The following is a 13,670-nucleotide window of genomic DNA, read 5'->3' as shown; positions in this document are numbered from 1 at the left end:
AGCATATAGTAAGCACTATATAAATGTCGGCAAAAATAATTACAGTTGACCCTTCGGCAATATGGGAGTTCATCCCCGTATAATTTATAGTCGGGCCTCCGTATCCAGTTCCTTTGCATCTGTGGATTCAACCAACCAGGTACCATGTAGTACTGTAGAATTTACTACTGAAAAATATCCATGTACAAGTGGACCCACACAGTTCAAACTCACGTTGTTCAAGGGTCAACTGTACTTTTTATTATGTTGTAGCAAGGATTACGTGAAATAACATATGTAAAAGCAATCAGTACCAATACCCAACCCCAAATAAAGGAACTCAAAAAATGCTTATTAAAATGAAGACCAGGGCTTCCCTGGTGGCGCAGTGGTTGAGAGTCCACCTGCCGATGCAGGGGACATGGGTTCGTGCCCTGGTCTGGGAAGATCCCACATGCTGCAGAGTGGCTGGGCCCTTGAGCCATGGCCGCTGAGCCTGCGTGTCCGGAGCCTGTGCTCCGCAACGGGAGAGGCCACAGCAGTGAGAGGCCCGTGTACCGCAAAAAAGAAAAAAAAAAAAAAGAAAATGAAGACCAGATATCCACCATGGGTGAAAATAATCTGTCAATAATCCTCTAACTTCCTTGAAAACACTTAGGAACATAATCAGAGCAAAAGCCCGTCTCTGCATCTTACCTCTGCAGCCATGAAAGCCAATGTGTGCATCCCATGGGTATAGCCTGTGACACAACAGACAACTGCTAATCCACAGCAGGAAAGCAGCATAGCAATCAGTAGAGACAGAACTCGACCATGGCTACTCATCGGTGTGGTGGGAGAAAAGGAAAGCTAAAAATGCAAAACAGGAGAAGGAAGCTCATTCTTCAGCATGGCAGTGTTAATTAAACCTGATTAAGCATGGCAGTGTTAATTAAACTCAAGATTAACCTTGGTGTCTTTGCTTGGAGGTCTCTGTAGCCGCATGGCCAAATGGAAGCACAGAAAAGTATCCCATTACAGATGGTCAAAATTCTCCAACCAACCTAAATATGAGTATGAGCTGATATTTTGAGATCTTTATCATTTAATTTATGGAATATAACAATATACATTATATTTGCATCTCAAATTCTCAAGGATCCTCCTACCAGTGGGATTATAAGCCTCTAGAAACAATTTGCCAAAGGAATAATAATTCTCTCTTCTAGCTTCAACAGGACTCAACTTCAACAGGCCAGCACCACGTTCTGTTGTGTTCTTTCACAATCTTGTTCTAGCCCTAATCCCTCAAAGTCACTTGGGAGGACATTCCTAGCCCATTCACGGCTAGGACAACTGAAGTGTAATCCAGGTGCAGACTGACTACTATCATAACGCTATGTTAACAGTATACAGCTTGGAAAGGAAGGCCTGGAGCTGTGACTCCCTAGCAGGAAGGTGTAGCTACCAAACCAGTCAGGGAGGTTAGAAGCTAGTGTCCATGGCCGGGGATGGGGGTTGAATTATGAAACAGCTAAAGGCTTTGAAACTGAGATTAACTCACACAGACGTGCAAGGACCACGAGGACTGGGTAAAGAAAGGGGCAAGCAGGGTTGTGGAGTGGGTTTAACGGAGGGGCAGGATTGTGGACGTCCATTTACTGGGGATCTACGAGATTAGTTTGGGACTACTAACAAATGAAGGTTCACCCACACAACTCTGAAGCCAAGAGGCAGATTTTGTACCCAGACAGAAAAGTTTCACTTCTCCAGGGACCAAGGAAGCCAAGAGAGCTACTTCAGTCCTGGCCTACGGTGGAAACAATGTAAACTAGTCAGAAAGAAGGGCTCCAAGAACCAGAGTAAGAAGGGGGAAAATGGAAGGAGATTAGAACAGAAAACATCTGGAAGAGACCAGCTTTTTTTCAGTTTATATATTAAGGTTTCCTTGCGCTGTGATCAAAACAGTTTGTATAGGTGATTTGACCTCACGTGGGCTGTAATGCAACACTACTGGGGAGGGGAAGGAAACCTCCCTAGGGGACACTGCTCCTGCATTCCTTGGCTGCTGCAGAAAGTTCCTCAAGAAACAGGTAGGAGGTACCTGATCCAGGAGCCTTCCCTGGGAGAGCTATCCTGCACTTGTGTGTCACGGTTCATTCATATTACACAATTCAGACCTGGCAAATGTGCGCCTAAGTAGGAAAAGAGCTTGGCTAAACACTCACATATTCAAACCGGTCCTTGCAGAGCTGAACCATCAGATGCAGAAATACCAGTCCAGCAAACCAGAGGCACCACATGACCACTTCTTCCACTGTCTGGACATTCAGCACACCAAAAATGAAAATGAACTTGTAGAAAATGAAATTCCAAAACTTGTCTTTGAGGTGCTAAAAAGAAAAATATTTATAAAGGTGATTACCATTATACCTAACCCATTCAAGGAGAAGGTAACATAACAAAAGCTAGCTTCTAAGGAAAAAATAGTCTATTCTCAGCTTTCTAACACTTGTCCACAAGAAAATATCAATAGAAGGCAAAGAAAAAATGAGCCCTCTGAAGAAAAAAGGGAAGACATCTAGAAAATAATCTATAGATTGTGCATTGAATTCCTTAGTTATGAAATTTTAGCCATTAAAAGGGGAGTGATATTAGTTTAGTACCTTATGTATTAATAATACATATACTTCTAACACCAAATAAAAATGAATGGTGAGAGCTACAAGTATCATTTTTAATACTTCTACTGTCTAGATTTTTAAAACAAACAAAAGAAAAAGACTGGACATTCTTCTTCCTTTTTTTTTAAACATCCTTCAGATTCAAAAATAACATATGCTCATTTGCCAGCCATAATCAATAATGTATGAAAAAGTACAAAAAAAAGTAAAACAAAAATGATTCCTTAACATTTTTATGAATTTTTCTTCCTAAATGTAAAACACTGATTTTTGTATACTTTTATTTCACTTATATTGTGAGAACCTTACCAATGCCAATGAATACTGTCTGAATAGACCACTTTAGTGGTTACACATGGACACTAAAACGTTTTTTTCACCATTCAGAAAATGTTGCAATGAATATCTTTGTACAAGTTTCTATTTTTTCAGCATTATAGAATCAAAGCTTACGGATATTGTTATGGTTTCTAGTAAGTAACATCCATCTGATTTCCAAAGAAGTTATATAAATGTACACACCCACAGAAGTATATCTGCTTCGGGGCTTCCCCGGTGGCGCAGTGGCTGAGAATCCGCCTGCCGATGCAGGGGACACGGGTTCGTGCCCCGATCCAGGAAGATCCCACATGCCACGGAGCGGCTGGGCCCGTGAGCCATGGCCGCTGAGCCTGCGCGTCCGGAGCCTGTGCTCCGCAACGGGAGAGGCCACAGCAGTGAGAGGCCCGCGTACCACAAAAAAAAAAAAAAAAAGATGTATATCTGCTTCACTGTACTCTTTCTTACACTGAGGATGTCCAGTTTTAAAAATCTTACTATCCTGGAAAAAAGGGCAATGAGGGGCATCTAGCCAACAGATATTAAAAGATACCTCAAGCCATCTGTGGGAGTGGTGGCAACTGAGTGCAGAGGGTAAGGATGAAAATATGGCTCCTCAGTATACTTTTATGTATAGTTTTGAACCATGTAAATGTTTCACAAATTCAAAAACTTAGAAAGAAAAGCAAAATTGAATAAAAACAGAAATAATTGAACCTACATGTGGAACAAATTGATAATGTGACTATTTAAAGATAAGAGTTATTTTGAGAACTTTAAAACACTGTACTCTGACTGTACACCCTTTGTTCAGAGAAGAAAATGAACTAGGAATCCTTGGTGAATGTCTGTTTCCAGATCTGGGGCAGGAAAGCATGAAGTGAACCTAGAACATTTTGTGTCCTGGTTCTGAACCTTCACTCCACCATCTATCTGCTGTGTGGCTTTGGGCAAGTTACTTACAATCCCCAGGTTTTGGTTTCCCCATCTATAAGACGGGTCTTATAACAACAGCGTATATCTCATAAAATAGTTGGGGTAACTCAGTAAGTTAATATACGTACGGTGCTTAGACAAGTGCCATAGTAGGCATTAAGTGCATTTAAAAAATTCCTTGTTCTACACCGCCACTTAACGGTTGAATATTTGTCCAATTTTAGGTAGTCAATGTCTTTGCCTCTAGCGTTACCCTATTTCTTGAAGATTAAGCACCCAGAGAGTAAAGCCATGTCAATTCTATAACATTCTAACTCAAAACAGCACTTAATAAATGCTACTGGATGACACTGGTCAAAAACTGTCATCACTGAACAACATGAAAGACGTGATCTATACTGAAAAAACTGAAAGTAGAGCTGAGTGACAAATGTGCCCATTATGATTACCTCCAGGTATTTGAAAAATCTCTGTAATACTCCAAGGTTATGTTTTCTGTAAATTTTGAACTGATATTTAACATTTTAGGAAAAATAAAGCAGTATGTAAGGCCCACTGGTGCCAGATCAATCCACCAGCAATTAGGTTGCTTGCCAGCCTGACCAATTTCTGGCCCACAAGTCATAAGTTTTTCTTGAAAACAAAAGAAGCCATCAAAAACAAGCTTCTGTATCCTACCAAAAAACCCTCTATGTTCTACTGATCCCATCCAGGAGACCTCTGGAGTCGATATTTTAGAGAAAGTACTGAATACTCACTAATGAAAAATTTCTGGGAAAACAAACAGTCCTGCCCTTAACAGCATCCAAGGGCTCAATCACACAGTAAATGCATTTCAACTCTAAACTAGGACCTCAGCTGATTTAAAAACAAGAGATTTGGGTTGAAAAGGATATGTAAGGGGTGAGGCCACTGTTGTACTTTTAATGTAGTAGGTTCCTGTGTCTTACCACTGGGATAAGATAAAGTACAATATAGTTCTGTTTGTATGTTATTGTTTTAAAGGCCAGTTCTAAATTCTTACTTAAAAACACACTATTCTACACTCCATCCACTAAAATCCTTGGGGAACTGCCAATCTGTACAGTATGCTTGTGGCATTAATTCTTTAATGAAAGCACCTCCTGCTCATACATGCATTCTGAGAGTAATGTTCAAATGTCAGACTGTCTCACCTGAACGTTGCTTGTAGAATGATGAATCTTTTTTTTTTTTTTTTTTTTTGGTACGCGGGCCTCTCACTGCCGCGGCCCCTCCCGCTGCGGAGCACAGGCTCCGGACGCGCAGGCTCAGCGGCCATGGCTCACGGGCCCAGCCGCTCCACGGCACGTGGGATCCTCCCGGACCGGGGCACGAACCCGTGTCCCTTGTATCGGCAGGTGGACTCTCAACCACTGCGCCACCAGGGAAGCCCAAGAATGATGAATCTTAATACACTTTTCCAAAGGGAAAAACTAAAATCTCTCAGTAAATTCCTTTGGAAAAGAACCCATATTCTAAAGAATGATATATACAATTACTCAAACTAAAACAAGTCTGAGCTTCTTTTAAAATTACCTCATAAAAGTCATGCAGAAATAGTTATAAAGAACAATATTGGGACAACTTGGATACATTAAATACGGATTGTAGATTTCATAAAGTATTTCATCAATGCTTTATTTCCTGATTTTGATCACTGTGCTATGGTTACATAAGAAAATGTCCTTGCTCTTAGGAAACACATATTAAAGTACTTGAGGTTAAAGGGTTATGATGTCCCCAGTTTACTCTCAAAAGGATCACAAAAAATATGTATATATAAATAGAAGGCAATTGTTAGAGCAAATGGGGAAAAATGTTAATAACTCTGAATCTGGGTGAAGTCTATATACGAGTTCTTCATATTATTTGTACAACTTTTCTGTAAGTTTGAAATTATACCAAAATTTTTTTTCTTTAATCTGGTCACAAGAATGCATCCTTGCTATCTGGACTTACCTGTCTTTCGCTCACTCGAAGAGGGCCAAATACAATACACTGGATTAGCTTAGCTACCAACATCAAAACACAGCAAGCAGTATTTACTAGAACCTGTACACAAACCAAAGAAAGGAAGTTTATTTCATTCTGTTGAAAAAGAAAAGCAGCTCTAAAAATTTTATATTAGGAATTCAGCCAACATTTCTAATGACTGAGACTTTCCAGTTTTCTACCAGTACAAGATAAGTAATATTTGAAGGGGCACATTTTTATGGGTGGCAGGGTACGGATGGGAGTGGAGAAGAGAGGCACCAGCTGAGCAGTTAATTCACAGAGCCCTGTCCCAGCATGTACCCTCCAGAAGGCCATCTTCCCCTTCAGTCTTAAATGAATTGTGTGTAAACTTTGTACTGTATGCACCTTAAAAAACCTTAAGTATCTCCTAGGTACATCACTTCCTACATTAAGATTTTGACAGCCTAGAAGAAAACTTTTCCAGAAAATGCAGTTATCATGAACAGTGAAGTCCAGCACCCAAACATCCTGACCTGCCCTGTCAGAAAAATACGACATGTGGAGAAGAGTGTGGATGCTCACAAAAAAGTCACAAGATCACGAAGAACTGAGAATCAAAAACATACACATTTTCAAATGTATTGCAATGGGACAAAAGACATCTGTGGTTGGTGTTAGCCTTAAAGTAAAGGTTCTGGGGCATTCAAGAGGAATGGAATCGAGAAAGCAGGAAGAGCTGAGAACTGAAAGGCAACCCTGACACCAATGACAATCCAAAGCCTTCATCACCAGCAAGTGGAAAACTTTCTCAGTAATTAAGAGAGGGATCTCCTTACACCTAAACAACAAATGTAATGCTTACAAAATGACAACGTGGGCTGCCCCTGACTCAGAGGCTAGTGTGGCACATCACATTACTGATGCTCAAATGATTTCTAAAGCCTCAGAACCTGAAAAAGCCAAAAGGACCTTGACGAAGATGGTAAAGAGGACTTTTATCAAGAGCAAATGAAAACAAACACCAACAACGTAAAGCCTGCTTCAGTCTTTGATTCACTAAGTTTACAGGAAGGTGGCCATATTCCTCTTTCCAGGTCATTCTTCCATCTACTTTTAAAAGAAGCAAATGACATTTTAAGAATAAATAAATAAAAGGAAGGTGACGGAAGAGAGTAAGATAAGAAAGCAAACTCCCTAAGAACTCTTCAGGTTCCCCTTAGTGCTTCACACCATCCAGCCCTTTGGTAGCCTTGACGCATTACATACAATGAATGGTAGCCCGGATTCATTACAAAAGATTAAATTATGTTTAGTTACATTCTGCCTGTCTAATGGGGCAAGGAAGTATGTGATGTATTTTCAAAGAACTGAAACAAAAATAGTGCTGAAAAATGAAACTCTTCTGGTAATTAAATCCTTCAAATAGCCAGGAAAAAACCCAAATTAGTTATCCAAAACATCCCACCTCCCTAACATGACTCCCTGTGGAGCAGCCCTATTCAAAACATTCCAACAAATAGTGTAGAATACTAAATTTTAAGGAGATGAAATAGAGGTTTAAAAGGCTCATCTTCATTGTGCTCTAAACCAGTTAATGGGAACCCCAATCATGTTAATTAAGAAAAAATGTAGTAAGACAAAACTACAACCCCAATCCTTCATGCCATATCCCCCAGCTGAACAGGATTTTAAAAATCAGCCAAATATCCCCAGCCTAATTACAAAACAATTTTTTAAAATTCTTCCTGTTTTTGCAGGTAGGCTTACAAAGTAAAGAAATAAATTCAACACATTTAGCACCTACTTGCTCAAGGCATGTGGGACATTAAGAGAAATGAGGGTGATCTGGACCCTGCGCTCAAAGAGCTTTTAGGATCTACAAGACACAGAACTTGGTAAGCATCTAACAGACCAAGCCAGCTGCTGTGAGAACAACAGAGGAGAAATCAAATTTAGGGTCGCTTAATCATTTCTCTACCCTAAACAGCATTCTCATACACCTTGGGTTACAAAACAAGAAATAAAATATTACTTCTCAGGTAAAAGTTTTCTTAAGTTTTTCTAAGTTCAAAAATGAGGTATAAAAATTTTGTATCTTTGATTTACCAAAAAAACAAAAGTGGAAGTCCCTCATAATTCCATCACCAGTAGATAAACATTTCCTATTGTAATATAAATGGAAGATTTAAAAATTAGCACAGCTAAGAAGGGGAAAAGGGCTTGAGAAAGTAAACTGATATGAGAAAGGGATTTTATGTAAAAGGAAAGAGATAAACTTTTGTGAACTTTATGGAAGTGAAAGCTATACAGGATTGGAAGCAACTAAATTATTTTAAGATCATGAATGAAGTGTTTTTAAAAACACCTCAATAATTATTAAGTATTCTATTCTACTTACAGAAAAATGTCTTAATTTCACAAATATCATCATTCCAATAAAGATATAATAAATTCTCAATTTTAAAGTTCACAAAGGCTTGAAAAATTGCAGATACAGCAAGAAACATAATTGTACCATTCCTCATTTAAAAGCAAATCCCAGGATTACCATATACACGTTACTATATATAAAATAGATAATCAACAAGGACCTATTGTATAGCACAGGGAACTCTACTCAGTATTCAGTAATAACCTATATGGGAAAAGAATCTGAAAAAGAATGGCTATATGTATAACTGAATCACTCAGCCGTTCACGTGAAGCTAACACAACACTGTAAATCAACTATACTCCATTATAAAATAAAAATTAAAATAAAATTCCAAATCAGATCCCAGTAGGTCACCAGTGATATCCTTACAGAAACTCTTCAGCCCATATTTAAACCAACGGAATTGGGACAAACTTTCTCACCTCACTTTATCCTTGCAGACCACAGTAAAAGTACTAACCTCATTCTGCTCTACACAGCTAACTAATCTTTCTTTGTGGGCAGAATCCAAACTTAAATGTAAGTAAATCTAAGCACAAGGGGTTCACTGGAACACTGTTTATAATAGAAAAATGAAAACCAATTAAATGTCCATCAGGGAGGTTAGTCCAATAAACCGTAAATCAACCATTCAACAGAATACAATGAAGCCAGGAAAACTAAGTCAGCAGTTCTGCATTTACTAGCATTATACAGAAACTTCAAGATAACTTGCTCACTGAAAAAAAAGCAAAGTGTAGAAATGTGATTACTACGCTACCTTCTGTGTATGAAAAAGAAGGAATATGTATACATACCATATATATTTGTATAATATGCAGATGTGAACTGCGTCGACTTGATCAATCTGGGTATTTCTTAGTCTTCTACTTAACACCAGCACTAACTACCCCCTCCCCCTCAAAACACACCTTTTATCAGTCTCCTCCTTTAAGGACAACTGGAATGTTACTTTTCTGTAGGCTCCCAGTGACAAGTATAAAATGCCAGTAATGCAAACTCCCTTATTATACTGATGCTTGTGTTCCTCTTTGCACAACATTAGGGAAATAAATGAGATTACGTATACAAAGCATGCAGCATACATCTAGCAAGCAATCAAATAGCAATCTCCTTCCCCCCCACTATAAAGATTTTTCCTATATTTTTAAGTTGTTTATCTAGGCTTATATCCTATTATTTACAAGTTTAGTCTTTATCTTCAGCTGCCCCAACATTTCTGGAGCTAACATTTTTCTCTAATCATCTTTGGAATATTCATCTCATAAAGACTCAAACCTAGTAAATTACTTTCGGTTCTCAAGTTGTGTAATTATGGGCTCTTTGAAGCAGGAGTCAGAAACTTTTTCTCTAATGGGCTATCAGACAGTAAATATTTTTAGACTCTGTAGGCCACATGCTCTCAGTCTCATATTCTTCCTTTCGGAAAAAAAAAAAAAAAAAACTTTAAAAATGTAAAAAACATTATTAGCTAATAGGCCAAATAGGCCAACACAGTTTGCCAATCCCTGCTCTCAATGGTCAGTTCACTTTTATCCATTTTCGTTTTTGGTGACTTTTTCCCTTGACACATCTATTTAAACTACTTCATTTGCATATAATTAAGCCATCAGAACCTTAAAACTTGTTTCATGTCTATTTCTCCATTTTACCATGTCCAGCTCTTACAGTTTTAAAAAGCAAATACATAAAAAAGAAAAAGAAAAAAATCAGAACTGAAAAAAAAACAGGAGAAAGTAATGAAACTAATGAGTAAGATTAATGAAGTTGAAAACCCAAAAACACCTGAACAATTCAAAACAATGATGGAAACTGATCAGGAGGTACTTTAATGGAAGTGACATCTGAACAATGTAAAATTACCCGAGAAATGAGTAACAAAATATAACCTAATCTGGAATGAAAGTTCTAGAAAGACATGAAGAAACAAATAATCATGTCAAACCTGGGTATTTGTTAGTGCAACAACCCTGGGACCCTCCCCTCACACCTGTTCTCAATGTCAGTGCCAGAAGGCCACCTGGCGAACTTTCCTTGGGGACTGGAATCCTAGGTCACTACATCTCCTGGCCTCTTCCCAGTCTCCATAAATCCATCTTCCCCACTGCAGCTATAGGTCCGCCCCTGAAAAGATCATCTCATCATGACAGCCCCTCCTCCCCTCCACTCCCACTTAAACCCTCTGGCCCGTGAAATAATGTTCACACTCCTTAACAGAGCAGGCAAGGTTTACATCATCTGACCTTCACCCCATACCCCATCCTCTCTCTCTCATCAGTTTCTCAACCATTAACATGCCTAAAATCACCTAGGACATTAATCAAAACGAAGACATTATATCAGTATCTATATTCATCTAAACTGTGCCCTACAAAGATAAGTTTTAGAGATTCCAATATGCAAAATAATATCTAGCAGGATTTGCAAACTGGCAGAAAGATCAATTGATTGTTTTGTCTTGCCTTTTTTTAAAAAAAATTTATTGATTTATTTGGTTGTGCCGGGTCCTAGTTGCAGCAGGCGGGCTCCTTAGTTGGGCTCCTTAGTTGTGGCAGGTGAACTCTTACTTGCAGCACACATGTGGGACGTAGTTCCCTGACCACAGATCAAACCCGGGCCCCCTGCACTGGGAGCGTGGAGTCTTATCCACTGTGTCACTAGGGAAGTCCCTTGCTTGGTTTTTAAAAAATTGAATCTGAGTGTCCTTGGGCAGGGCAAGAAAGGATCCATTCTGACAAAGGCCCCACCATATATTGACCTAATAATGCGACCTGTCAGGCCTCGGAGGAAGGCATTTGAGATTTTGACTCCCACTCGTCTACTAAAGCAGAAACTTAAGTAATGAGTGATGAGGAAAACTGACAATGCATACATGGAGGGTCTGAGGAACCAAGAAAGACCAAGATAAGTGTGAAAACCACAGAGGAAAGATGGAAGAAAAACAGCAAGATCAACTGAGAAAAGAAAAAAATGATCAGCAGATAGGAAGAAATTACAAACTCGCATGAGGCAAGACCTCTGTTGAAAAAGCTGGGTTAAAAGTAATAATTTTCACAGAAAATCAACAGGCTTTATGTAATGTTTTATGAAGAGGTGTTAACCTTGGAATTTGAACATGAGTTTTGTAAAAAGCAACTCAGGGGAGGGGGCAGGGAGGTCATAAAACAATACTAGTAGTAGTTAAATACTATAGCAGTTCCATTTCAAAGGCTTTTTGTATCTTAAATATATATATATGACTACATTATAATCTCAACATTTGGCAAAATCACTCTTCACATCACAGTTTACCTGCCAACTGAAATGCAAAAATAGATTTTTTAAATCTATGTTTAATAGAAATTAAACAAGAGACATGTGGCTGAGTTCTTTCTCTTCTCCCTTCTGTACTGTAAGGTTCAGCTTTACACAGCAGTGGAGGAATGGAACTTCACCCTTCACTGCCTTCTACTCATCTCTTCATCAGAAGGACCAAGAGACTTGATCCACACCCACAGAGCGAGATTAATTATAACAAATGAGTTGTGTATCATCTGTATACTTGGAATATTAATTCCAGTCACTTACAGCCGGCTCACCCCGAAACGGGAAATTTACAGAAGACAAGACTCTGGACCCAAGGCACCACAGCAAATCCAAACGACAGACTTCAGTCCTGGAACAACTTTTCTGATCGCCGTGGGGTTTCCGTGAGGCATTCAAAGGCCAAGGTAGAAGCCAAGCTCTTAAGCCAAAATACTGTTGATCTACCCGCCTGAAATTATCTGTTCTAATAAGTGAAACCAGTATTTATGCCTTGTAAATGCTGCTTATCTTACACTGGCAGACAAACTGGAAACCGTGTTTTTAAATGGATCACTAAAAGGAGAAATCCTGAGTTCAAATGGAGAGACACCTCTTGACTCCGAATGTTTTGGCTGCCTTCAGACATCAAAGGAAACTTTCATGAATCACCAGGTAAAAGCAGCAGGAAAGGAAGCACAGTTTGTGTGTTTGTTCTACCCAAAGAAGACAATCACAATAATAAATAGAAAAAAAAAAAAAAAGGCCTCTCTCCAAACAGGAATGTCCGAACACACCCAGATGCCTAAAATTCTCCTATGCTCAACATCCGAATTGTCTCTTCCCTCTCTTCGTGGGAAACCTGTTAACATTTCCGCCTTCTAACTTCCCTCCACAGTTTAATTAAATAGCCGGGGTAACTGACAGGCCGGTCCCAGCCTCCCTGGTCAACCCGCTCTTTGAGGGCTCCTTGTTTCCTTCCCGGTGGTTCCTCAGAACCCCAACGCTGCTCCGCCATCGTTTATTTCTCGCCCCAACCCACCCCAGCACCTCCCCCCTCCCCCTCGGCCCTGACCGGCCGCGTCCCCTCGCGCCCCGCCCCCTGCGCCTCCCTAACCGCGTCCCAAACTCCCTTCCTCAGGCCCTAAAAGGCGACCCTGCCCTCGGGACCCGCCCCTCCTCACGACCCCAAAGCCACCCCCCCAACCCCTCACCGGGTCCTTCGGTGGCGCGCACGCGGGCGGGGCCCCGCCCCCCGGGCCTCGCACTCGGGGGTCCCGCCGGGAGGGGACCCCGGCCCCAGCCACGCCCCCCACAGATAATGGGTGACATGGCGGTCCCCCCAATCCCCCGCCCGGCTCCTCTCCGCTCCTCCTCGGCGGGCCCGGCAGCCTCGCTCACCCACACGAACAGGCTGTCCGAGAGCAGGTACTGGGCCACGTCGCGGGCCCGGGGTCCTCCGGTGCTCGGCTGGACGAGCGCGGCCGGGTCTGGCTGCACCGGGGCCGTTACCGGATCCTCCTCGGGGGGCCCAGGCCCGGGCCTGGCCTCGGGCTGGCTGAGAGCGCGGTAGGCGCTGACGATGGTGCCGAGCAGGGCCAGGCCGCTGAGGCCCGTGTAGGTGCGGAGGCTGGGCCAGGGGAAGCGCTCGAGGAAGAGCAGCGGCATGGCGGCAGCGGCGGCTTCCAGCCCCCAGGGCTCCCCGCGCTGCGGCCGGGCCGCGGCGGCCTCGCGAACGGCGCCCACGGGCTCTGGCGTCGCCGTTGCCGTCGCCGCTGCCGCCGCCGCCTCGCCGGGCCGGGCCGCTCCTGGCCGCTCGCGCCGCTCCGCCCCGCGCCGCTCCCGCTGCTGCCTCTGCCGGCGCGTAAGAGCCTCGGCTAGCTAGGGGCGGGCCGCCGCCCCAGCAGGGTGCGGGCGGGACGGGCGCGGGGGCGCGGCCTCCGTCCCCCGCCCCCATCGGTCGCGCCGCCGCCTGGCTGGCGAAGGCCCCGGCCGCAGGCCCTGGGGCCCAGAACCCAGCATTATCCTCCGCCGACACCCCAGCTCAGCCTGGCCCGCGGATGCACAGGGCACCCGACCGG

The 13,670-nt window shown here is 42.2% G+C and overlaps 1 protein-coding gene across 1 annotated transcript in view; it reads right to left on the bottom strand.

Moving 5' to 3' along the window:
* Positions 1 to 13,384, bottom strand: part of AMFR (autocrine motility factor receptor) — a 39,065-nt gene extending 25,681 nt beyond the window's left edge. Inside the window, exons 1-4 of the mRNA XM_059045706.2 lie at positions 12,991 to 13,384; positions 5,877 to 5,969; positions 2,187 to 2,351; positions 676 to 828 (exon numbers count right to left, since the gene is read on the bottom strand). Coding sequence (XP_058901689.1) covers positions 676 to 828; positions 2,187 to 2,351; positions 5,877 to 5,969; positions 12,991 to 13,257 — 678 coding nt within the window. The 5' untranslated portion in view covers positions 13,258 to 13,384. The remainder of the gene's footprint in view (positions 1 to 675; positions 829 to 2,186; positions 2,352 to 5,876; positions 5,970 to 12,990) is intronic.
* Between the last annotated feature and the right edge of the window lie 286 nt (positions 13,385 to 13,670).

The sequence above is a fragment of the Kogia breviceps genome, chromosome 18, assembly GCF_026419965.1.
Source record: "Kogia breviceps isolate mKogBre1 chromosome 18, mKogBre1 haplotype 1, whole genome shotgun sequence".
Lineage (NCBI taxonomy): Eukaryota > Metazoa > Chordata > Mammalia > Artiodactyla > Physeteridae > Kogia > Kogia breviceps.
This window is presented reverse-complemented; position numbering and strand designations above follow the sequence as displayed.